Source organism: Haliotis rufescens, unplaced genomic scaffold (genome assembly GCF_023055435.1).
Source record: "Haliotis rufescens isolate VD_foot unplaced genomic scaffold, xgHalRufe1.0.p SCAF_20, whole genome shotgun sequence".
Classification (NCBI taxonomy): domain Eukaryota; kingdom Metazoa; phylum Mollusca; class Gastropoda; order Lepetellida; family Haliotidae; genus Haliotis; species Haliotis rufescens.
In genome coordinates, this window is record NW_025963891.1 from 18,163,909 (window position 1) to 18,190,938 (window position 27,030).

A 27,030-nucleotide genomic window follows, 5' to 3' on the forward strand; every position below is an offset into this window, starting at 1 on the left:
TGACAGGTGGCAATGATTTATTATCGATATGAAATTGTGACATGCAAAACTGAGATGGCTGGCTGGATTAAGAATGAAAATTGCACAGTATATACATAAATGTTTCATCACCAGCATAAACAATCGTATATCACATAAACGTGCTTTGAAGACTGAAAAATATGAAAAATAATCAATTATGTTTAAGATTCACACATGTGGCGAATAACTTGATACGAATATCATTTCTTCATTTTGAATATGAGTTGAACGTGTGTATGAAGTCGTACCATGTAGTTATGTTTGATTTACTCATTTTTTAAAAAATATTTTCTCGTTCCAGAAATTGCACAACAATATTAAATGGGGTCAAATGATTTACACCTTTCTGAATTCCCTAGATATTAAAATGGTCGCCCCCAACACCCCCTTACACGGACATAAAATTACTCAAAATTGTCATTTGTCAAGCGATTAATACTGTAGTTTTTACCTGTGAAGTGCGTATTGAAGTGCCATTTTCTCATGTCTATTGCACGAGTAGGAGAAGCATTTACTTTTAAATGCCAAAACAGGTCGAATTATTTAGAGTAAATATTCACGTTTTGTATTGCTTATGTTAATCTTGATGTATAGCAGCCTTAAACATTTTTTCTTTCTATTTTAGATACTATTGCAGTAATATGGCTGAAATATATGCTGAATTGCATAATAATGGTACAGAAATAACGATTCAACAGGGTTACAAGGCAGCTTATGGTGACACCGATTGTTGACCATCAAACACTTTATAGTGATAAATAAAAACGTGTTTATGTCGCATAAACAACACAAAAACAATATAGACATACTCACATATAAACAACAAATCTTTCATCACTGCCAATGTGCATGCGATACCTTCATGGACAGGTAAGTTTAATTAGCAAGTATGCAATCAGTGCCTTCAGCACTTTCCTTGCACAAACATTTCAAAATTTCAAAACATACGTTTTTATGTATACTGACGGGCAAAAGAAAGTATGCACCCATGTTTGATGGTGGCTAAAAATGAACCCCCAAAAAGAAAATGGTTCCATTACGATGTATTTGATGCGGGTATCATAGTTGTGATTTGTTTGCACCATATAACGTTTTGATAACGTTCGTGATTTCTTTGGTCAAATCCAATTTTCAAGTGTATACTTCCATTTGCCCGGCAGTTTACATTTTAAATGCACACGTAAATAAAAAATTATACAATTCTGGAATGTCTAGTTTGATTGGAATTCACAAAACAGATTCTACAGAAGATGTTTTCACGGCACTTTCAACATTTGATAGTTGCATCCCTCCCATTTTCTTCCAGAGATTTCTTAAGATATTTGTATCCATACCAAAGATACTCAACTATATCGGTGTTATGAACACCGTGCTATTAAAAGCGTAGGAAGAGACCAATCAAACAGGCGATGGCGGATAATGGTGTCAAGTAAGATAGACCAGCGGCACCTGAAAATATTATCATTATATTTCAATACACAACACACAGCGGTAATATATTTGGAGACTCATTACAATTTGATTACAAGTTGATTGTATTCTACTGAGTGACCGAGTATGGCTTTATCACACTTTGAGCATAATTTCATTAATATCACAATCTCATTAAAATCAGATCTAAGTTCTAAGTAGCGATAGCGAGAACTAAGATCTGATTTAATGAGATTGTTAATATCACTGCGTGTCAGCCTGATGTTGGAGGAAAGGCCGAAGTAATGCTGGTCTGAGATATTTACGACTTTGATGGAACACCTCAGCTCGGTAATGGTACTTACAAACCTAGAAAAAAACATTACCAGGGCGAATCTCAGATTCAAACCCACGATCATGGGTTTGTGGTACGCTTAAGGGACGAAACCTTTAAAAAATTTAATCTCGTTGCCGTAGATTTCGCAACCCGTGCTCCATTTATTGATGCAAACAGGAAGTAAAACCATAATTTAAATGCATCTTCTAGTGTTTCTATAGCTTACCAGCGGGAAACTCTCTGAATGCAATGGTCGCTTTGCGAGAAACGACCTCCTTTTTGTCTGCGGAGAGATGACGATATTGTTCCTCAGTGAAAGCATTACCCTGGTTTGCGCTGAACCTGTTCATTTGGGTGGCGGTGAACGACTAAATAAATAGTAAAAGGTATGATTAAAAAGGTTTTATATTACAGAAACGTCTAACATTTTGAAAAAATCCGTTGTTGTAAGATATAGCATGTCTAGAAGTGTTTGTTTGTTTTTTGCTTAACGTCACATTTAGTAATATTCCAGCTATATAACGTCAACGTAAATACAGTAAACTACGGTTATAACGAACTCAAAGGGACTACTAATTTTAGTTCGTTATAACCGTAGTTCGTTATAAGTACATATACAGCATGTCGCGACCAAAAAGTAAGTTCGTTATATCCGTCAGTTCGTTATAAGCGTGTTCGTTATAACCGTAGTTTACTGTAATGGAGCCTGGACCGGACAGTCCAGTGACAGATAATGTGAGCAACGATCCACGCCGTCGGGGTATGATGACCTGATGGTAGGAAGTCACCGAGTCTGAATACCGGATCCATTACGACACCTTCAACAACCGACCCGTGAAGATCCGGGGTAGAATAGGTCTTCAGCAACCCATGCTTGCCGTAAAAGGCAACTATGCTTGTCGTAAGAGGCGGCTAACGGGATCGGGTGGTCAGGTTCGCTGACTTGGTTGATGCATGTCATCGATCCCAATTGCGTGGATCGATGCTCTTGATGTCAATCACTGGATTGTCTGGTCCAGACTCGATTATTGACAGACCGCCGTCATAAAGTTGGAATATTACTGAGTGCGGCGTTTAACAACAAACCAACCAACCAACCAACCTCCAAGTACCACCAAAGATTTCTGATGGCCTATTCTGATACGGAATCCCCACCAAGATGTTCTTCGATGGAAATTGCACAGCGACCTTACGCATTTACTAGATGTGTGTTATGATAGGGCGGACCAAGTTCACCTCTTTCGCGAACACCTGGTGTCACCCCTATAAGTATCCAATGATTTCTGATGGCAGGTGTCGAAACCATAAACTTTTCTGTGCCCTTCAGAAATAGTATTTCGTTTTCTAGGTTATTTTATGATATATTTAAAATATTAAATCGACCTCTTTGAGTTGTTGGAGTTTAAATGTTCATCTACCTGTATGACATCAACTGTGAGATGTGGAATGACTTCTGTGCTTATAACAGCAATCTGTTTGGCTCTCAGCATTCTTATCTGGTTTGCCTTCAGTCCACCTGTTGTCAAAGTGTAAATGTTACATTTCAAACATCTGGAGTGATATCATCCGAAGTTATGATATCGAAGGGAGGTTAAGCCCTTGTTTGTCTCCCGGGGTTAGTACAATATGTCAATTTCATGAATTTTTTTTTTAATCTATAAATTTCAGTGATTAAATGAGTTGGGTTTAACACCGATTTTAACATAATTCCAGTTATATCACGGCATGTCAGCTTAATGTGGGTGGAACGGCCGAAGTGATGCAGGTCCCGGACGTTTACCAATTTGGTGGAACCCATGAGCACGGGTATGGTGCTGACAAACCTAGAAACATAATCGGGGCGAACCGGGATTCGAACCCACAATCATAGGTTTCTGGCGTGACCAAGGGACGCAACTCTGCACTTCGAGCGCCTTAGACGACTGGGCTATGCATTTCAAAGAAGGAATCAATTAATAATATGCTCATCGTTGTCAAGAATCAGGTAATATGAAAAAGGATGATTTATTATGCACGATGGAAGTACAGGAAACCAGACATTTCAAAACTAGAAAAACATGTTTGGCATTTAGGCTTCGTATTTCGTGTCACAGGACAAACAAGTTTCCTTGAGAAGTCCTCGTCCAGAAATGGATACATTTTTATAACATTTCAGCAATAATGCCCTCTAACCTTTTTGCTATCTCATAGGATATAGGAATGATATATACATAAATACTATTGCCACATACCGATGACTATTCCCATATCGGAGATAACGGGTTCGTTCCAACTGCCTACATTTCCACCATAGATTGCTATCGTCTGTCTGGCATAGGCCCGCAGTTGATTTTGGTCACATGACCTCAATCCGCCAATCACATTTAGCGCACCTCTGAAAGTAGAATCCACATAGTTGAGTCTAATTAGTCACAAAATCAGAATCTGTTTTAATTTCAACCTTGATGTCCCAACTAGTTGTTTTGTTAATACTCTGTAACACCTTGTTTGTTTGTTGTTTAACGCCGCACTCAGCAGTATTTCAGCCATATGACGGCGGTCTGTAAATAATCGAGTCTGGACCAGACAATCATGTGATTGATATCATGATCATCGATCCACGCAATTGGGATCGACGACAGGCAAAAACAAAGTCAGCGAGCCTGACCACCCGATCCCGTTAGTCACCTCTTACGACAAGCATAGTCGCCTTTTACGGCAAGCATGGGTTGCTGAAGATCTATTCTACCCCGGATCTTCACGGGTCCTGCAACACGTACCTGATTGCCGAGGATGAGAACAGCAGGATATCTGAGGGCTCGGGGGCACAGATGAAGTTGCCGAGGGAGGTCATTTCTGCTGCTGAAACTCTGCTGATGTCATTAGCCTTGGAGTTGTTCAACCATCGGTAAAATCCAACCCTCAACTGAAAATAAACATTAACAGTTGTATTGGTGTCTACATTTCACAACTTATGAGATGCAATCAGTCATGCTCTTTCTATGAATATTTCAAAGAGCGGCCTGCGTCTCTTGCTCAAAATCTATTTGATCAGGGTTACAACATTCATTGCCTCCGTAAAGCTTTCAAAATGTTCTGTGTCAGACACGTACAGAACATTTCCAAATTTGATGCATCAGTGACAAAAATGATGTTCGATGCAATTCCCTAATTTGACTTGTACGATATGTGTTTTTTAGGTGTTCAATTGACTTGCATTTGCATGTGTTTGTGAAGGGTGCCACCGGTTGGGCAGGACACGTTCACCTTTTCATAAACACCTGGTATCATCACTATTAAATTTTAATAGGGAATCGTAGACACATGCTTATGAGAATAGTCGGAGAGTCCGCTTACAGTAGATATTTCATATCAGTATGGAAATGGTTTTATGTGGTATGAAGCATTACAGTTGTGTAATGTCACTGCTTCAGTGGCCTTGCGTTAACATGGATACAAGGATCAGGAATTATCAGTAGTTGCTGGTATGGTGTTCTAAACGAGTGCACCTCCTTGGCATGGAACAAATACCTGTTCTTGTGAAAAAAGGTGATGTTTTCCTGCGGACGCTATGGCATCGAGGGTGAACAGCTTGATCTGACTCAGCTCGGCTGGCGTGAGGGCGGCCAGGATGCTTCCCGCCTGTCTGACGATCTCTACGCTCCACGTTTTGGGGGGACCATGAACCTAGGGTGAGAAATGAGATTTTAATCCGGTGTCCAAGGGCGAGAAAGGAAGACAGCGATATGTAGAGCAATATGTCCTTTATGATAATCCATGATAATAATAGGTGAGGTGAAATGGGGTTTAACGTCGCGTCCAAGATTATTGCACTTATATAGCAGTGTGTGTGTGTGTGGCTGCTTGTACTAGACCGGACTGACGCCGATTTATAGTGCTAGCTCACTGAGATACCATGCCGAAGTTTAACATGAATACCCCACTCAGACACAGTATACTGACTCCGAGCCGAACAGTCCTTGTTTTAGCCCCTTAATGCTGAACGCCAGACAGGGTAACAACAAGTACCATCTTTTAACGTGTTTTGGTATGACGCGGTCGGGGATCGAACTCCGGACCTTCCGCTCTCCGGGCGGACGCTCTACCACTAGACCACGGAGGCGGCCTAGATGCTGGAAGATCACTTCACTTCTGGAAAATCACCAGCCTGACGCACAGGATCATCTAAACCATCTTTGCTGCATTTTTTTATTTTAATCTGTACATTAATAATAATAATAATAATCATAATCATAATCATCATCATCATCATCATCATCGTCATCATCATCATCTGTAAATAATGATAATGATAATAATATTAATCTGTAAATTAAAATTATAATAATCTGTAAAAATTAGTAATAATAATAATAATAATAACTGTGCATCTTCCGCAGGTATACGGATTACAGGGTGACAATGATTGAAATTAAAATGCTTTTGTGTTTGTGGGATATGAAACCCCGCTTTGTTTGTGCGCCTGGTGACAAGTGAGGCATGCATGATGCGGTGTTTACATATTTTGTCTTGTCCAGCAGAGTTGCGAGCTGAGGTTTCTCCCAACCGCTGATAGATCCCAGAGTCTGCAGACAGTTGGGGAACTCTGTCTGATCCATGGCGGAGAGAGTCGTCACGTCCAGGAAGGCAGCTTTCGACCCGAGGGTCTTAATCTGGTGGCAGGTGGGCCCAGCTGCCAAACATACATTGTAAGGAATGTTGATTTCTGACTTAAGCACAAACTCTTGATCTTATATATCATCACTATGAGTAACGCCATATGATTTAGACATGTGCTCTTTAACACTCTGCCGGACTTCAGGTAAAGTGAGTGAGTGAGTGAGTTGGGTTTAACGCCGCTTTTAACAGTATTCCAGTTATATCACGGCGTGTCAGCTTAATGTGGAAGGAATGCCCGAAGTGATGCAGGTCTCAGACGTTTACCACTTCGGTGATACCCACAAGCACGGGTATGGTGCTGACAAACCTAGAAACATAATCGGGGCGAACCGGGATTCGAACCCACAGTCATAGGTTTTTGGCGTGCCCAAGGGACGCAATTCTGCAAATAGATGAAGATTTGATGAATGATCTGTATCTGGAGCCGTAGAGAATATAACTAAATTTCCTCACTCAATTTGTAGTTCCTTCGTTTTCCAGTGGAATATCTCGGTTAACGTATCAATTAAACAGAATTTTAAATAATGATAAAAGCAGATTTTGAGTCAAATTTCATTTCAAAATATTAAATCCATGTCATTGCATATCAGTTTAATTTTCAGAACCCCACGCAGACTTTTTACGTTTATAGATCCCTTTAGACATGAATTGGATATGACTGACCAAGATTCATAATCAATGTAAAACGTGGAGTAGTCGCAACCAGCTGATCCTGAGATATGGGATTTAGTTAGATCACCTTATCAACCACGTTGCCGTTGTACTAAACAACCTTCGCGCTACGACTGTATGTTAAGGTATGTGAGTTACGATCACCTAAGCGCTACGACTGTCGTAAGTGTATGTTAAGGTAAGTGAGTTAATTTCACCTTAGCGCTAAGATCGCTTTGTACAACGGCACCCTGGTTCCACACTATTATAAGTAAACAATATCTTAATAAGTATACGCGTCTGATAATGGATCCAACCCACGACAGAGAATAATACGGTTGTGTTATCCAATTCACCAGATAATATATTATAACATAAACAAGAATATTCCCTTTCCGGGGACGTAATTTCCGCTAATGTGGATGTTATTTTCCCGAATTTACAGGAATCTGAAATTACAAAGTTCCTTGTCAACCTGTGCGTTCTACTGACTTACCAACGGCCCGTCTCCTCCTTGTCGCCACGTCGGAACTCAGGCTCTCCTGAATGAGCTGCACTACTCTCTTCTCTCCATCTGTTGTCATCATAGTCTCTTCCCTCATAAATCCCTGCCTCCTTCTCTCCATCCTGGCCTCGTCGTTGCGGTTCATGCCCTTGATCACAGCAGAGGCTGCAGCCGCCATCTCGGACTGAAAACAGAACCAGATGGATGGTACATATAGGGACGTTTATACGAAGTGCTTGATGTTAATACATACAAGGGGCGGTCGGGTAGCCTAGTGGTTAAAGCGTTCGCTCGTCACGCCGAAGACCCGGGTTCGATTCCCGACATGGGCACAATGTGTGAAGCCCATTTCTGGTGTCCCCCGCCGTGATATTGCTGGAATATTGCTAAAAGCGGCGTAAAACCATACTCACTCACTCACTCACTAATACATACAATACAGGAAACCCGAAGTGATGCAGGTCTTAGATGTTCACTGCGTTGGTGAAACCCACCTCGTTTGGTGCTGACAAACCTTGAAACATAATCAAGGTCATAGGTGCGCACCTCTAGATCTACACTGTGGACTGGGGCATCTAAGACTACTGGGCTTCCCTTGTTTAATACAGTAAACTACGGTTATAACGAACTCGAAGGGGCCACTAACTTTAGTTTGTTATAACCGTAGTTCGCATAAAAACAGCATAAATATGGCAAATAGTCGGGACCAAAAAATCAGTTCGTTATATCCGTCAGTTCGTTTTAAGCGTGTTCGTTATAAACGTACTTTACTGTATAGTGGAATCATGATGCATGGTCTGAATGGCTGAATGTAACGGAACTACGGCAGCCTTTTCAAAGACCTTGTCTTACCTTACAGATGGTCTTCAGCTTGTCTTCACTGAGGTGTTTCAGGAAAGGTCCCACCTGGGCCAGTCGCTCACGTTTGCAGTTCCAGGACCTGAAATCAGAAATGCATTGTTTCATTGTTTCTTTGTGCACCCCGACCCGTGAAGATTCCGGGGTAGATCAGGTCTTCACCAACCAATGCTTGCCGTAAAAGGTGACTATGCTAGTCGTAAAAGGCGACTAACGGGATCGGGTGGCCAGGCTCGCTGACTTGGTTGATGCATGTCATCGATCCCAATTGCGTGGATCGATGATCATGATATTAATCACTGGATTGTCTGGTCCAGACTCGCTTATTTACAGACCGCCGTCATATAGCTGGAATATTGCTGAGTGCGGCGTTAAACATCAAACCAACAACAATCTTTGTACTCCCTACCCTTCCTCCAAAACACACACACTCTACTACTGCTACCACATCCCCCAAACGACGGAAGAAAATGTTTAGACAACGCTCAGAATAGACAACGGAAATGTTTTTCGAGTACTTACGAGTCATGTTCCTCGACCTTGCTCATGATGGCCTCTGCCTGGAGCTTGGTGAGCGCTGCCCCGGAGAAGCTGCGAATGTTTCTCATCAGGGCAGAGCCTGGCAGCCTCCTGATGACCTTGTCTGGCATGCCCTGAAGAAGACCTCCAAGCTTCGCAACTTTCCTATCGTCCCATTCCGTCCCCATGTCCGTCATCTGCATGGGGGAACCACATTGTAAGGTTGGAGTCAACGGTGGTCGTTTTATTTTAATTGACATGGAACTTTCAATTTCTCAGCATACATATGCATTTAATAATGTGCCAACATCAACATTCCTTTTCAACAACTTCTTCTTCCACTTTTATCCACTCGTGTTGATATATTTGAGACCGAAAGACACTCGGGTGAGATGCTCTATTTCTCCACAATGCATTTTCGCATTTTCAGTTCTGTTTGGTGACATGTTTTGGGTGAGTGAGTGAGTCGGGTTTAACGCCGCTTTTAACAGTTTCCAGTCGGCGTGTCAGCTTATTGTGGGAGGAAAGCCTGACGTGATCCAGGTCTCAAACGTTTACCACTTCGGTAAAACCCACGAGCACGGGTATGGTGCTGACAAACCTAGAAAGATAACCGGAGCGAAACGGGATTCGAACCCACAATCAAAGGTTTCCGGCGTGCCCAAGGGACGCAACTCTGCACAGGCAATCGCGACGCCTTAGACGACTGGGCCACCACATGTTTTGGTCTGACTCTAGTATATGTTTTACTTCAAACACTTTCATATTTGTCAGTGTGCATATTTAACAAATGCCCTTGCAGGAACATATTTCTGAAGACCCAAAACGCATTTTGTTCAGGACATTTTGGAACAAATCAACGAACAAGTTTTTATGGTGAGCCTGGGGCAAAAACATTTTTCTTTTTTTTCTGGGACAAATGATTTAAAAGAAAATCCCAGGCCCCCTAGAATAACAAACGTCTATCCACATGGTACATACTCGGTATTCCTGAGTGTTTAGCATGGATTCTCCCTGCCCCATGAGGTATATGAGCTTCTCTCGGTTGATTTTAGACTTAGCGCCTCTGTTCATGGCCGTGAGGAAGGCCTCTCTGGCAGGCCGTGACATCTTGATCTTGTTGAACTGGGCTTCTGGTCTGGACAGATAGAATATCAAGGTTAGTATATATACATGTCGGAGTGAGTGAGTGAGGGGAAATATTCCAGCAATATCACGGCGATGGGTGTGCTTTGGGAAAGGCATGGGGCGAGCATGAGAATGGGGATGGGGAGTTGATGTTGGATGGGGAGTGGACACGGGCTTCATACATTGTATTCATTTTAAGACTCGAACCTGGGTGCTCGTCGTCGTGAGGCTACGTGAAGACAAATCTTTTAACATCATCAGGAACCCCTTATCATAATTTTCTGTCACTCTCAAGGGATGCAACTCTGCAAAGCGATTAATGGCGCCTCACACGACAGAGCTACCAAATGCCTTTTGTTTAATTTAGAATTAGTACAATGCTCTGTTATTATGCACATTCCACGTAAAAGACACACGTGTTAGACTTGACGAGTTTCACTCACAGGTACTGAAGGAAAGGTGCCACCTGCAACACGTCGGTTTCATCCATCTCCACAGTGTTGCGGTTGTCGAAGTTGAAGGCATTTCTAATCTTTACTGCCATGGCTTCAGACTGGGGAGAAAGAGGGAGTTGGTAAATCATATTTGTTTCTTTGTTGTTTAACGCCGCACTCAGCAATATTCCAGCTATATGAAGGTGGTCTGTAAATAATTTAGTCTGGACCAGACAATCCAGTGATTGACATCGTGAGCATCGATCCACGCAATTGGGATACGATGATATGCTTGAACCAGGTCAGCGAGTCTGACCACCCGATACCGTTAGTCGTCTCTTACAACAAGCAGAGTCGCTTTTTACGACAAGTGTGGGTTGCTGAAGACATATTCTACCCCGATCTTCACGAGTCTGGTAAATCACAGCCCGGATGTTTCACGGAAACTTCACCTTTCAGACAAACACCTCAGCTGAACACATATCGTGTTCTGTGATATGTTCATCAATGACCTTGTCATTGCAATTTAAGAAAACTTGGGCAAGTACGCATGAATAAAATTCTACCCGGTTTGTTGTCCTAACGCTGCATGCCGTGTTTATTTATAACTTAACCAACCTGTGACAGGGAGAGGTCGTCTTCGTGGTCGGCCAATTGGGCGGCGAGGTTGACGACGTTCATCTTGTCATCACGCATGTTGCTGATGTCTTCTTCGGACATACCTGTGACGATGCTGCCGAGTTCGTGCAAGTCGTCAACGTTTAGGCTGGGGTTGAATTCGCGTATCTTGTGGAACAGCGCGGAGGCCTGCGGGATGAAGATGCATATATATATATGAAGGGAAACCTGATTCTCCAAGCTACAGTCGTCTATATCGATGTTTTCACCATAGTCTAGTAGGAACATGTGTTCCCCATGCACCGAAACATATATTTTTTTAACTTACATTTTTGTAATTCTCATAGTGGCTAGTAAATGCATTTTGATGTTCGGCTAAATATTGTCCTATGATCTATATTGGCGGCCATATTGGATTTCTGACAAAACTATATAATCGGCATAACCTTTGAACCAGATATGGCACATTAACAAATGAGACCATTTTTGTGATTGATCTGAGCACAAGAAAGCGATTGATGGGTTTATTTTCATGATTAAAAAATGGTTTTAAAAAGTTGGGTTAATTATAACACGAAAAACTTGAAAAGTTCACTATACTCAAAGACTTGCAAATGTATATCTACATATATTCGAATTACCGAAATGTAGATGCAGAGACAAAGGGTAATCAGAGAACAGAATCAACGGCGACATTTATCACCTGATCAGGTTATAGCCATTGACCTCGTTCCACACAGCGAAGTTAGCGCTACGCCAGCCGTAAGTCTATGTTAAAGTATAGAAGTTACGATCGCTAAGATGTTTTTTGAGAAACGGGGATCAGGGTCCGTCCTTCGCACTAAGATGATTGTAAATCTCATATGTTGTCACGGAACTACGACAGTGCCAAGATCGCGTTCTTAGACGAGACCCAGTTGTGCCTTAACAAGGATATATCGTTCTTTACTAAAATCGCTTTGATGTCATTATTCATTGATGATGCAAAAGTATAATGTAGGAACCAACCAAGCTTCTTCTCCATTTGATGTTGCCGGCGCCGGCCAGGTGCATTTTGATGTCTTGTACGTCGGCTGTTTCAATGTCGTCCATGCTGAGGGCTTCAGCGAAATGAGGAAGAAGTAGGAGTTTGATAGGGAGCTTGTTCTTGTTGGTGGCCATTGCCTGAAGTGGAAAAATAAAATGTTAACATGGCAAAATGCAAAATCGAAATTGGAAATAGTGAATTTGTAAAAACGTGTGATTTCTGCTGGAGACAAAGTATTTTTTCGGGCACTTTTTCAAGACCTATAATTTTATTATTTATTGAATGGGGGAACCAAATATATCTTGGAGAAACCCTCACGACATACTACTTAGGACATACAGCAATGACGGTGGGGTTATGAGGCCAAATAATGTCCTTCCAGCATTTTCTCGTAATAATATTTTTCAAAAACTCCCTTCTCGGTTTTAAGTGATTGGTCCCTTATCCAGACAATTATTCCCCAGGCTAATTGTAGTGATGCATGACTATCGTGATTTAATACGTTTATAACTTTACACAACTGCACAGTGATAATATTTGGCCTACCTTTATGATGAACATCTTCCGTTTCCAGTCGTCCATGTCGACGTCGTCAAGGTCATCCAGAGTCTCGGCAACAACGCTGTCGGGTAAGTCATCAATGTCGTCGGCTCTCATTGCCTTGGCAAGCTTGCCAATCTGCCTGAAGTGGGCCGACGTGAAGTCTTTGAACTGTAACAATTAATGTAGACAGTTTAAAATGATAATTGTTACAATTACGCTTCATTCCGACATAATTATGATAAGTTTGAAATATTACAAAAATATATGATATTATTATTCAATACTCATTTACATTCAATTAATTTATTTTGAAACTACCAACCTCGGGAATACTCAGTTTTCCAAGAAGATCTCCAGCCTGCGGAAAAAGAAATCAAAATCTGTCATACTCTGTATGTCTATCATAAGAACATTTCAATGTTTAGTTTTTTTTTAAATGATTAATTAGTAGTATTTCTGATTCAGAGCAGGTTAACACTGATTTAGAGAGACATGGGTGACCCTGACATGGTGACCTCATTTTGTTTCTAGGGGTGTGTCAGCACCATACCCGTGCTCGTGGGGTTAACCAAAGTGGTAAACGTTTGAGACCTGCATCACTTCGGGCTCTCCTCCCACACCTTGCTGACACGCCTTGATATAACTATAAAAAGCCAGTGGCTCGTACCTCTGTGTCATCGAAGTCGATATCCTTGATGGCAGTCAGCGCCCCGTCTATAACTGTCGAAGGGAGATCATCGAAGAAGTCTCTTCCACACCCAGCCATGATAGGACCCAGCTTCAGCAGTTTCTCCTGGGTGATGTCGCGATCTTCATCCCAGTCCGGCAACTCGCGGAGCTTCCTGCAGATCGGATGAGCCTGGAACATCCCGTACGACTATGTGTGTGACTGTCTTTCTATCAAAATCGGCGGCATAGATAGTATTAAAATGTCATCAGTCAAGCAACAGTTAAAGTGTTAAACTCGTTAAATGAAGGCGCTTAATTATTTAAATATGTATGGGCTGAATCGAGTGAGATTCCCACAACAAACAAACGAACATATATATCTTGCAACTAGTTATGGTGTTAACCACTGTTTTATTGCTTGATATTGCTGCCATTCCTAAAAGACTAAAGAGTTCAAAATAATTGGCCAGTTGACCAATCAGTGAACGATATCAGATTATTGACATAGCCCGTGTAGCTCACCTGTATATAACTATTATATTTGATAGCATGCATTTTAATTCCTGAACATGTTCTCGTCACTATGTGGTTGAGATAATGCTAATGCGACGTCATATTCATTCATTCATTCACGCACGCATTCACGCACTCATTCACGCACTCACTCACTCACTCATGTGGCTCACCTCGTCGTACTCGAATTTAAGTTTGGACACGTCCGGCAGAGCTAGCAGGAGGGCGCCGGAGTCCAGACCACGGACCATGTTTTGGTCACTCTTCATGAATGGAAGCATTCTGGAAAATACATTCATTTAAATCATGCAAACTCTCTGAGACTTTAATAGGATAGGATGTAAACTCGGTAACTGCAGCCTGTTTTGGCACACATATCCCTTTCGTCAAGTCCAATCCTATGAACTATAATGCTGGTGTACATCATCTTTGGATAAAGTGAGTATGGTTTTACGCCGCTTTTAGCAATACTCCAGCAATATCACGGTGGGGGACATGTGAGGATTCGAACCCGGGTCTTCGGCGTGATGAGCCAAACGCTTTTACCACTAGGCTACCCCGACGCCCCCTTTGGATAAAGTATTTTCTATATTAGGCTTTAAAATGTAGTTGTTTTTTTAATCATAATCTGTACTCGATTAAAATCCCGGATATCGCTTGACTATTGCTTTAAGAGACGTAAAACACAAATCACTCACTATGTTTGAAAACAGAAAAAGAGCACATGTTATCCAGAGTGTACCACTTAGAGCCTTGGCTTACCTTCTGATGTCGACCCTTGTGTATTCTGATGGGTGTTTCTGAATTCCTTTCATCATCAAACGGCCAATAGTCAGACTCCTTGGATCATCGTCATCAATATCAAGGTCAACATCATCCAAGTTAGCTTCAGCGAGCTAGAAAAGTAAAATGCGACTGAAACATTCGTAACATCACAAGCAATCACATCTGGAGGCAACTGGGCTGAAACACCCGTAACATCCCTACCAGTGAGATACGAAGGCAACTGGGGCTGAAACACCCGTAACATCCCTATCAGTGAAATAGAAGTCAATTGGGGCTGAAACAGCCGTACCATCTCTGTCAGTGAGATATGGAGGCAACTGGGGCTGAAACATCCGCAACACCCTATCAGTGAGATATGGAGGCAACTGGGGCTGAAACAGCCGTAACATCCCTTTCAGTGAGATAGCGAGGCAACTGGGTCTGAAACATCCGCAACACCACAATTAATGCTTTTTTAAGAGGTTTTGACTTGGAGATGGTGGACGTCCCAAAATGATTTGTGAAAAACATTATTGTCCATCCTTTCAGAGGAAAATATACAACCGAAAAAATAGTCCGTCTCTTACAAAAAATCTAATCGATACTTCAAAAATATGTTGATATAGCCAGAAATACATTGAAGCAAGTAACGTGAAAGAAGCTAAATACTAGAAAACATAAAGGAGATTACATTTTCAGGCTTGATGTCATCGAGGTCCTCCGGGTCAAAGGCAGCCAGGCCGGCACCTACTCGAGCAATGTCTGCTGAGCTCATGCGACTTGGCACCCTCCATTTTGCTATCCTCTGCCTCAGCGCACCCTGCATGGCCGGACTTCCTTTATTCCGCATGACCAAGCGCCCAAGGTCTTGAAGGCTGGAAATCAATGTAACAGTTGATTAGTTGTCATTTCAAAATATTTATTGAACTGGACATGGAATAACTCGCATAGATTCAGAAACAATTGTTGCAGTTTTTGCGAGTATCAACATGTAACGTGGTTAAAAAATAATTACTTGTAACATGTGTCAAACACCTATCAGTACCGGAGGACTAGGCTCCGGCAAATTGGCAGTCCCTCAAACACCGCTCTTAATGTATGCTAGTTCAAATCCTATGATGTATATTAATCTAGCAGTAAATGATTACATAGAGGCAGTTTGACACATTGTATCAGTAACAAAATATAGAGTTATGAAAATGGACATCTGACTTCTGAGCAGAGTGCGCCGTTAAAGGAGGACTCTGCTTCGTGATCTGGTGTCCATTTTCGGTCCATGTCTTGATGTTGTAATTGGATACTTGTGTCAAACTGAGGCATTGTCTGTGTGTAATTGGGTAATCAACTGCAAGTGATATACACAATAAAAGTTGAATTTTGAAACGAATCAAACTTGCGAGCAATGCCATAATGCTACACAGCCGGGCAAATGAAAGTATACACTTCAAAATTGGATTTGACACAAAAAATTGCAAACGTTATCAGTTGCCGAAACACTACAAAGTTAAGGTTCAAAACACAACTATGCAACCCTTGCCCAATACAGGTTCACACAGTCGAACAACAATTTCTGTTTTTAGCCAACATCAAATATGAGTGTACTTTCTTTTGTCCGGCAGTTTACATGTTTGATTCTATGGAACGACGATCTGAAGATCAGGTATTAATCTGACAGAGCACGTTAGCAATGTAGATCTGTACACGCAAACCAATAGCTATTCGCTTAAAATCTTCCCAGAAAGATAAACATCGATACATTCGACCCCATTCAACTTCTCTGCCATATCAAATTTGCTATGTGCAGCAATGGAGTTGTAATATTAATTCATTGCATATACCTTTCCTAAATTAGAAGAAGATTTCAAGATTATTTAGAAAATGTCAGTATGTTAATTGGTAGTGTAATACTAGAGTAGGATTATTGCGCAGAACGGGATATATAGACCTGTGTTTTAAGGATTCTTATACTGGTAATCTGTTTTTGTTGGATGGTTTAGAGGAATACACCGGCATAACACAAGATGCAAAGAAAACCAGTTTGTCATTTCATGAGAATAGCTCTGAGGTATCAGTTATATATTACGTACCTGGACTCAAAGACGTTATCCGACAGACCCTCAATGACGTCATCGTCGAAAGTATCCGGTGCCAGTTTGAAAGCACGGTCAATGTCAGTTTTTGACCACTGGGCAAATGGACGCTTCTTCATGTGCTGCATCAGTAACATCTGATGTGGAAGATCAAGGTCGTCCTAAGAAAGAGAAAACAAACCTATATTCTGGACCTTTCAAAATAAAACAATAATACTCTCGTCACTAAGGAATTCCATTTATATGACATTATATGACCATTCAGTTACATTATTTGTCTGAAGCGATGAGGGGGCTAAGTCTGGGCTGTAGGGTGGGTGATTTAACTTACAGCCCAGACTTAGCCCCCAGTGACTATTTCCTGTTCCGGCAAATGAAATCTGCCCTACGTGGAAGACGCTTCCAGGATGACGAGGACACAGAGGCGTGGTTAGAGGGCCAATCTGCGGATTTCTATAAAAGTGGTATTAAAAGTTTGAAGGACAAATGGAATAAGTGTATGGAGGTGAATGGAGATTATATTGAAAAATAAAAGTGCAAAAGATATTCTGCGACTTGGTCTTGTATTGAAGTTGCAAAACTTATTGAACGCCCCTCGTATATTCGTGATGAATAAGTAGCCTATTTACAGTAAACCTGGACAGTAATAGCCGTACTTGGGAGTGAGGAAGCGCGATATAAGCTGAGCAGAAAAAGTAACTATACCTCTCAGTTGATTTGATCATATGTTTGATTTTCAACTGAAAATATCTTAAGTCAGTTGTATCTTAATAAAAAAATGAATGTTACTGGTGCTAAGTTAGCTTTCAAAAATGACTTCTATTATTAAAAACATAATTTGATTTAAAACTTTAAAAAATAATACACAACTGCTGAAAGGATTCTTTGATATCTATCTTCATTGTACCAATTTATTTTTACTCCAAATTAGCAAGCCACAGATTACTTAAAAAGAGTTGCAGGAATGAGTGAGAGTTAAATATACGTAATCAAAATTAACAAGATTTCTTTCAATTTTCAATTACAAACTTGGTATACTTCCTTTTGCCCCTCAGTTTAAATACCAAACGTCAACGCCAGAGAATAACAATTCTCGATTATCCGACGAAACGGATTCCTTTGGACGAAAAAGGCAAAAAAGCGCACGCAACTAACACAAACAAACATAAACAAGTATGTGTTGGGCTTCCTGACACCGCATAGCAAAACGTCTGCCATGCGACGTCGGCAAGTAAACCAAACGTCCAGATAAAAGTTTAAGGAAACTTACATCGTCATCGTCATCGTCATCGTCGTCATGCCGGCCATCATTGTTGATGTCATCCAGGGCCTCCACACAGTCCATTCCAACACTCATCAACTTTTGGAAGCTTCGGAGAGACTTCTTGGAGAACATACGACACATCTGGTGTTTGGTGTGGTTATCCAGCATAGGGGCGAAACACTCCAGGGTGAAGTCCTGCACAAAGGATAACACATAGTTCTGGATCACTTAGAATACGGACATAGTTACTTCTGCTGTGTGAAGGGGCGGTCGGGTAGCCTAGTGGTTAAAGCGTTCGCTCATTACGCCGAAGACCCGGGTTCGATTCCCGACATGGGTACATTGTTTGAAACCCATTTCTGGTGTCCCCCGCCGTGATATTGCTGGAATATTGCTAAAAGCGGTGTAAAACCATATTCAATCACTACTTATGCTGTCAATTCATGTAAATATCTCTATTCATGAGTTCACAGCGGAAGATGCAAACATATATTCATGAAATCCCAGAGATGGAGTTTCAGTCCTCAATTCCTTTTCTTGAATGGTCACTTCATGGTAGACCGCCTCCGTGGTCTAGTGGTAGAGCGTCCGCCCGGAGAGCGGAAGGTCAGGGGTTCGATCCCCGGCCGCGTCATACCAAAACACGTTAAAAATGGTACTTGTTGATACCCTGTCTGGCGTTCGGCATAAAGGGGCTAAACAAGGACTGGTCGGCTCGGAGTCAGGATACTGTGTATGAGTGGGGTATTCATGTTAAACCTCAGCAAGGTATCTCAGTGTGCTAGCATTATAAATCGGCATCAGTCCGGACTAGTACAAGCAGCCACACACGTCGCTATATCAGTGCAATAATCTTGGACGCGACGTTAAACCCAATTTCACCTCACCTCACCTCACCTCACCTCACCTCACCTCACCTCACCTCACTTCATGGTAATCTAATGTTTGGTACATCTAGTTAGCCTGGAACTTCATATTACGATAATGTTCATGGGCATGAATGGCAGTATCAATAATATCAATGGGGCTGCATTCAAGGGATAAATGTATTCTTACAGATGGAGATATTAATATTAAGTCATCAAAAAATGTGCTTAACTGTATGCAAATATTTGTGTCGATCCTTCGTTATGCACCAAGTAGTTTGGTAAGTAAATACATCGGATATTTTTATGAAAGAGAATTTATGGATGTCAACTTCTTTATTGTGAGGAACACGTTTCACATGATGAAGGAGTAAGCATGTATTCCGAAACGTTGTGTTCCTCATAATAAAGAAGTTGAAATCAATACATTCTCTTCCTTATGTGTATCACTTCTAAATGTCTTTCAAAGACCTGATATTTTTATGTTTTTACATAAATAGGTTGTTTTTTCTGACGACAAGTTAAAGGCGTGAGGCAAGTTTTAGAGTCCACGCAAGTGTTTGTATAAACAGGGTTTAAAGTTTGAGAATTGATTTGAACTTCTCACCGACATCTTCTCTATAATTTCACTGGGTTCTTCATCCGGGCCCTCCATGAAATCTTCTCCCGTATCAACGTTCTCTGTAATATCTGCGTCTGGTAAAAGGTCCGACATTTCGTCGGAGAATTCCTGAATCTTCTCCTGACTCTGGAAACACGGGTTGCTGGCGAAGGGTTGGGGAAGAGGGTCAGGGTCACCTTGACCTGAAAATTATAACTTGGTGAGTGAGATTGTTGGGTTTAACGAACAGGATTCAAGTTATTTCACGGCTCGATGTGAGAGGAAAATCTGAAGTGATGCAGGTCGTAGACGTATACCAATTTAGTAAAACGCACGAGCCCGGATTGGTAATTAAAGCCCAGACATAATCAAGGTAGGTTCGTCTTCATAGGTTTCTGGCATGTCTAAGGGACGTAACTCTGCACAGCACATTGTATAGCTTGAAACGACTGGGGTTCAGAGGATAGTAAGATAGATAGATAGATAGATAGATAGATAGATAGATAGATAGATAAATATTCCAGCTATATGACGGCGGTCTGTAAATAATTTAGTCTGGACCAGACAATCCAGGCTCGCTGACTTGGTTGATGCATGTCATCGTATTCCAATTGCGTGGATCGATGCTCATGATGTCACTCACTGGATTGTCTGGTTCAGACATGATTATTTACAGACCGCCGTCATATAGCTGGAATATTGCTGAACAAACAAACAAACAAACAAAAGTAGTAGTTGCAGTAGTAGTAGTAGTAGTGAGTGAGTGTGTGAGTATGGTTTTACGCCGCTTTTAGCAATATTCCAGCAATATCACGGCGGGGGACACCAGAAATGGGCTTCACACATTGTACCCATGTCGGGAATCGAACCAGGGTCTTCGGCGTGACGAGCGAACGCTTTAACCACTAGGCTACCCGACCGCCCCTAGTAGTAGTAGTAGTAGTAGTAGTAGTAGTAGTAGAAGTAGTAGTAGCAGTAGTAGTAGTAGTAGTAGTAGTAGTAGTAGTAGTAGTAGTAGTAGTAGTAGTAGAAGAAGAAGAACTAGCTGCATAAGTAGTTATAGCTTCAGTAGAAAAAGGTTATCAAAGCAGCATCAGTATCTACCTCTCGGATTAGCGTTCTGGGATCGTCTCAAGTTGGCCAGCTTTTGACCAAGGTTCCTGAACATGTTTTTAATCCCAGCTGATTCGGATCCCTGTTGGCCGTTGGGCCCGTCGAACATTTCCTCAAACCTGTCAGTTAACCTGTCCAGGCCGTTCCCTGTAAGTTCGGATCCTTCGGGGAAATTGCCTCCGGGGATATTCCAGGACCCATCTTTTCCATTTCCATTGTCACTTCCGGTGTTGTCGCCATCTTCCTTAGGGGATTGTGGGTCGTCTGGTTTGGCCTGCTGGTGGTCATGGTCGTGGTCATCGGCTATAACTGAGGATAACAATCATATGCATAATCATAAGTAGGGTGAGTGACTGAATGTAGTTTTAAAGCGTAGTGTAGTAATCGCACGAGAGCAGAGGTGTGTATTACAACTCAATTGTAGCATCACTACACGATGACGCACAATCTGTTATATTACCCGCTGGGAAAGCAACATTTATTCCAATTTTGACCACCCGATTCACAATAGGTCACCTCAACAATGTAAAATAGTGTACTAGTCACACGACTAGCGACCATTAAGTGGATTACAGCATTCTGATTGGTTTGTCGTATTTTCGCACATAACATTCATCGATAGGGGGAAGACTCTTCTTGCAGGTTACGGAAAGGGGCGAGTAGTGACGAATGAGTCACCAGGTGTTCACGAAAATGGTAAGAATGTCCTGCCCTACTGGTAACACCCACAATTCACACAATTTGCATAAAAAGTAAGTATTTATTGCTTGACCCCGCACAGCAGTACTCGTGCCATGCGACGGCGGCCTGTAAAACAAACCAGACAATCAAGTGATAGATTAAACAGAAAATCCAGTGACACGATACTGCATTACTGAGTTTGTTAAAAATAACAGAAGCGATATATTTAAGGGCAAGTAGAGTCAACCAAGCAACTTTACAGATTTTAATACTTTAGGGCATCTTTAATCACAAGTGTTTGACCAACATTAAATGTGAAAATCGGAAACAGTGTGAAAAAGACGATGAAGTGAACGATAATGCATTTACTGATTTTGTTGAAAAAAGGATATGATAATTTTGAATTACGACTTCTGTGTACAAGTGTAGAGATTCTGCTGATTATAGGTACAGAAAAACGTTTAATTATTATATACGTTTAGCAATACAGTGTGGGGCTGTTTTAATGTCTCGGCCCAAACTTTTCTTTTGTAGTTGACTGAACATAGATTAATGCTAGTGAGCTTATGATGAAACTCGGGGTCGACAGTCCACCAGCAGAAACATCCACTCAGTCCACGTACACTACAAATACCAACACTAATCACACTGAGTTCAATTTTTCATCTGATAAAACTATATCCGTCATTGTACATGCTACTTGCGAAAAACAACCATACTTTGTCAGCATCCTGTTTATAAGTATGTGACATGTACTTTTATGTTTCCATGACAACACAATGAATGCGCTATAAACATCCTACACAAAACATGACAGTTTCTTGGGCACGTTAAAGAACATATTGTTTTCTCCACGGCCGCAGTGTCGTGATGTCTTTAATGATGAGTTATTTAAATTTTGACAGAGTATAGGAGAAATATTTTAAAATATATTCACGATCATTGTGGTACATATAACTAAAAAATAAATCCACAAAACGTCCTTCATAGGCGGATCCCCGATAGATTTAAGTAATGGATCTAATTTTTGAATTCTAAACTTAACTTCTGTGGAGGGCTAAAATTTAAAAGGTATGTGTTGATTTCAGTCATAAACAAAATCACTTGTATCTCCATGTCATTGCGAGCCATATGTGGTGTGACCAAAAAAAGAGGGAATCTGTTTCGATTTTTTAAAACAAAAACCATCCCAGAGAGCATCCCCTTCAAGAATTGAATAGTACAAAGTATGAGCAACGAAACATACAAATGGAGCAGCGGTAATTAACTGATCAGTGCAATGTTGTCATCACTGAGTCAATCAATGTCGATTTCACCGTGAAATGTACAACTATGAATCAACCATGGCACATGACACCGTACGCTAATTACCTAATTACCTCAGTCACGGAAATACAGTCATTATCCGCCTGATCTACATACACGCCCAAGGGGTATTCCTCAGTGTTTCCACACCGACGTAGGGAACCTCATACACATGGCCATAACTCTTAGCAGTAGGTTATGTTCAATTACGCAATGGCGACATGAAAGACGTCATCTATGACCAATTGTATGAACAACAAAACCACCCTAAAATTACGCCAAATCCCTACAGAATAATACATGTTTTGTCTTAGCTTCAGGTAGTTTTAATTTTCCCCTTTTGACAAACAATATTTTCTTTAATATATATCGTCTTTCTCAATACCTCCACCCTCAGGACAATCAGCCCCACCCCGGGGATATGGCTCACTAACCGAAGTCATTGTTCTCCTCAACGCATTGGAGGTTACGACGTTTTAGGTTGCCATGGGAAACGTCAATCACGCCTGTCATAAATGACAGGCCATGATGGTCATAGACAAAGAACAGCGTATCAGCTGTTTATTCTAATTTTTGAAATTTTGAAGCGTGATGCTGTTTTTTATCTCAGGTAGCACACTGACTTTGCAAAATCGTTCAACTATCTGAATTCTACATAACCGTCCATACGTTTCGATGTATACTTATACAAACAAGATCGAGCATAAATATCATAATTTATTGTGCTCGTCTACTCTAGTCACCAAATTTGACATGAAAATGTTTCCTTTGGTACCTAAATAAAATCTTCGAAATTTGTTCTTTTTGTCATTAGCCGTGAAGGCGATAAGTCCCTTCTGCCACGATGAGTGAGTGAGTGAGTTGGATTTAACGCCGCTTTTAACATTATTCCAGTTAAATCACGGCGTGTCAGCTTAATGTGGGAGGAAAGCCCGAAGTGATGCAGGACTCAGACGTTTACCACTACGGTGAAACCCACAAGCACGAGTATGGTGCAGACAAACCTAGAAACATAATCGGGGCGAACCGGGATTCGAACCCTCAATCATAGGTTTCTGGCGTGCCCAAGGGACGAAACTCTGCACAGCGAATCGAGGCGCCTTAGACGACTGGGCCACCCGTGCCCCCACTGCCATGATGGACACAAGCAACCCTTATATCTCAAGCATTTGTGACAACCCAAGAACGCTTGTTTTTTCAGGATAAGACGAGTGACAGTTCTTAGGACATGGCGGACAACATAATCAGTTGTATTAGTAGCTGTACACCTAGCTACATATAACATCGCCCAATCAATAACATACTAAGCAATGTTATTAATCATATATGTAATCTCTCGGTACGTGTAATATTAGCTGTATAACCATGTCCTACCCAGTAGTTGATTACCAGCATCTCTACCAAAGATTAAAGATTAAAGACCACCTCCGTGGTCTAGTGGTAGAGAATCCGCCCGGAGAGCGGAAGGTCCGGGTTTCGATCCCCGGCCGCGTAATACCAAAAGACGTTAAAAGGGGCTAAAACAAGGACTGGTCGACTCGGAGTCAGTATAATGTGTCTGAGTGGGGTATTCATGTTAAACTGCGGCATGGTATCTCAGTGAGCTAGCACTATAAATCGGCATCAGTCCGCACTGGTAGAAGCAGCCACACAAACACACACACGTACATGCACGTCGCTGTATAAGTGCAATAATCTTGGATGCGACGTTAAACCCCATTTCACTTCACCTCACCTTAAAGATTAAAGAAGTTTAACTCAATATTTTCTTTGATGCTACAGCTTCTAAATGGGAATTTGTCAGTCATTATACTTGTATTAATATTCTTTAAGAATAATAAATAACATAAACCTATTTTCATTGTACGTAATCTGAAAATAGCACGATACAGGTTTAGTTTGGCGAATTGACCTTCAGTCATTGACATAGTTATTCTATCAATTTTTCTCGCAGTTGATGACTGCGATGAAAACATACAACACCCTAAAGATGTCTATATCGGATTAGTTGTAAACATGTCATGGAGCGTTCCTTGAAGCATGGCCACGTAATGAACATCTATCACGAGTTCAATCGAGGAGAATGTGTGATTGACAGATAATTAATCACTGTGTCCCGTGTCAACCATGTTTGGTATGCAGGCGTTCACGTGCTTTGAAATAAAACATGATAATAGAGATTTCTCACAAACAAAATAATTTGATGCTCAAAATGTATAGGCTTAACGGCTGACTGAAATATGATCAACGGTTACTGTGTATACTCTGGCCGTTTTGGGATAAATAATGGGGCTAGAAAAAAGTAGAAATTATGCATTTGTAAATAAATACTGTCCCAAAAAAATTATTATTTCGAAAATCAAAAGATGGAATGTTAGTATACATATATTATACATTATATGAAAAATAATTTCCTTATATAACTTTCGACGGTCCACTGCTTTCTCCAATTCAAAAGGTTAAATATGTGTATCTGGATTTAAATGCATAACCGTCTTTATTACGTTTAAATTGTCGCTTATTTCCATTCAAAATCCAGTCAAATGAAGCCCTTAGAGTCATATTACTATAAGACACAGTTAATGGCGACGCTGTAAAGCCAAACCTTGTAACGTAACGTAACGTTACGACTTAAGGTAATATGACATAAGGTAGCAATTACGATGCAAACAGTAAACGACCAGGGACATTATTGACGTCGTTGATCTACGTTGATTCTCAAAGTCATACGTTAGCATAATCAAAACAACATGGGGTGGCTTTGACATTAAGCACCATCTCGCCATTGGTTGAAATGCGTTGTTATAGTTGCCCAAGAAACAATGCGGAATGTTGGGATGGAGCCTCATGTCACTCGGTAGCGATCGTATTAAAACTGCAATGAACTTAATGTCTTTTTAATTACCTGACGGTTGTGTGAGTTTGGATATTCCTTGACTGCAGGAATTAACAAGGGGAAAATATCACTGAATGATGCGTTCATAAGAACCAAACAAATTAAAAAATAGGCCATTGCCTGGTATTGAACTTCTTTTGTACCCCAATCGAGTTCAGGTGAATGCCAATGAATGATACATGGAAGATAGGATGGGCGATTATACGTACATACATATCATACTAATAGCTCACAATACAAGTTACAGGTATACTTATCTTTAAGATGTACATAAATCACTATTGTTGATTACAAACATATCTATTTCAAATAATATAATTTCTTCATCGCCATGAGAAACTGTAATTTGGTGTACACATCCTCCGTGCGGATCGGTTTTATCTGTAATCGACAATTCGTGACTGTGAACGCCACCTCAAAACACGTTTTACTATAAACGTCTCTTTAAGGGAAACCCGTAATGCGGCTGGGGTCACCAAGCAGGAACTGAAGGCGATTGCAAAAGGTAAATGTGAAATTGAAATGATATATGTCAGTCATGAGTGATATATTTGTGAAACAGACATGACAGTGACAGGACATGTCTATCACGGGGAAGACTAGGGTATTGTACCTAACACGGGGAGACCTTCTTCGTTAAAGATTTTTATGCATATGTCCGACGTTTGCACGACACTCACTGTCCAGGCGGTATTTGTATGTGTCATAACTTCACGATCTTATTTACAAAACAAATATTGCTACCTACATTCATGACAATACTTGGCATAACGACAATATAGATAAGTTCTTTACACACTGTAAAGTTCTAAAGTTTTTAACTTTTATACAAATAAAAATATAAAGTGTATTACACATACTATCAACCTACAAAGTAACTACTAATTTAAAATATACATTTTGAAGATTATTAGTCTCAAGCAAACGTTAGACTATCGTGCCAGTTATGATAATGTTTCCTTTCAAGAAACAGGTTGTTACATAACAATGACCGTCACTCATCTTTGAGCGACAGGCACACTCGTAAACCAAAAAACAGCCCACTATTGTTTATTTCTTAGGCAATAGAAACGTGTAATGGGAGTTTGAAGCGCACAATGTTCTAAACATGACATCAAAAAAGATTATGTGTAATTGACATAATTACAACAATGAATGTATGTATTTGGGATTCACTACATAGATACCATTCAAATACATTGACGTGACATTGTCTGATATCAGTTTTATAAAATTGTCATCTAAAAATGAAAAGTGGTCACTTCAAAAAAGCTTTCCTGTTGCAATACATTCAACTCACACTCGTATTCACAATTTGCATTTTAGTCTCTTTAGAAAATCGTGTTCTGGATGATGAATGAAGATAATAACGCAGATACACTGTGTTGTGTTACATTTGAAACTGAAAATATGAAAAGACACTTACCATTATAGGCACCTAATAATATCACTATTACGAAAACCCTGTGAGACTTCATACTTGGAAACACTGTGTAAACTGAAGGATGACGACCCAAGAGCTGCACTCATATACGACCTGAATGTCCTATGGGTCAT

At 40.8% G+C, this 27,030-nt stretch overlaps 1 protein-coding gene across 1 annotated transcript; it reads right to left on the reverse strand.

Moving 5' to 3' along the window:
• LOC124132938 lies at nucleotides 1-27,030 on the reverse strand. The gene is made up of 25 exons (XM_048400903.1): nucleotides 26,900-27,030; nucleotides 20,583-20,900; nucleotides 19,485-19,681; nucleotides 18,018-18,206; nucleotides 16,745-16,908; nucleotides 15,349-15,532; nucleotides 14,655-14,788; nucleotides 14,066-14,174; nucleotides 13,378-13,569; nucleotides 13,033-13,068; nucleotides 12,714-12,878; nucleotides 12,149-12,304; nucleotides 11,141-11,329; nucleotides 10,532-10,641; nucleotides 9,942-10,098; nucleotides 8,964-9,157; nucleotides 8,436-8,523; nucleotides 7,575-7,767; nucleotides 6,268-6,440; nucleotides 5,279-5,434; nucleotides 4,528-4,673; nucleotides 4,000-4,142; nucleotides 3,187-3,284; nucleotides 1,995-2,136; nucleotides 1-1,470 (listed from the first exon to the last, which is right to left on the reverse strand). Exons 1-25 carry the CDS (start codon nucleotides 26,949-26,951, stop codon nucleotides 1,397-1,399), a joined length of 3,759 nt encoding a protein of 1,252 aa, XP_048256860.1. The 5' UTR covers nucleotides 26,952-27,030; the 3' UTR covers nucleotides 1-1,396.

Bases quoted from the DNA above. Each gene is read 5' to 3' on its own strand.
- LOC124132938 (XM_048400903.1), bottom strand. From the start codon at position 26,951: ATGAAGTCTCACAGGGTTTTCGTAATAGTGATATTATTAGGTGCCTAT. The intron at 16,909-18,017 runs GTAAGTTTCCTT...TCTCTTTCTTAG, and splicing joins ATGACGATGACGATGACGAT to GACGACCTTGATCTTCCACA. The intron at 2,137-3,186 runs GTAGATGAACAT...CTATTTATTTAG, and splicing joins TCACAGTTGATGTCATACAG to TCGTTCACCGCCACCCAAAT.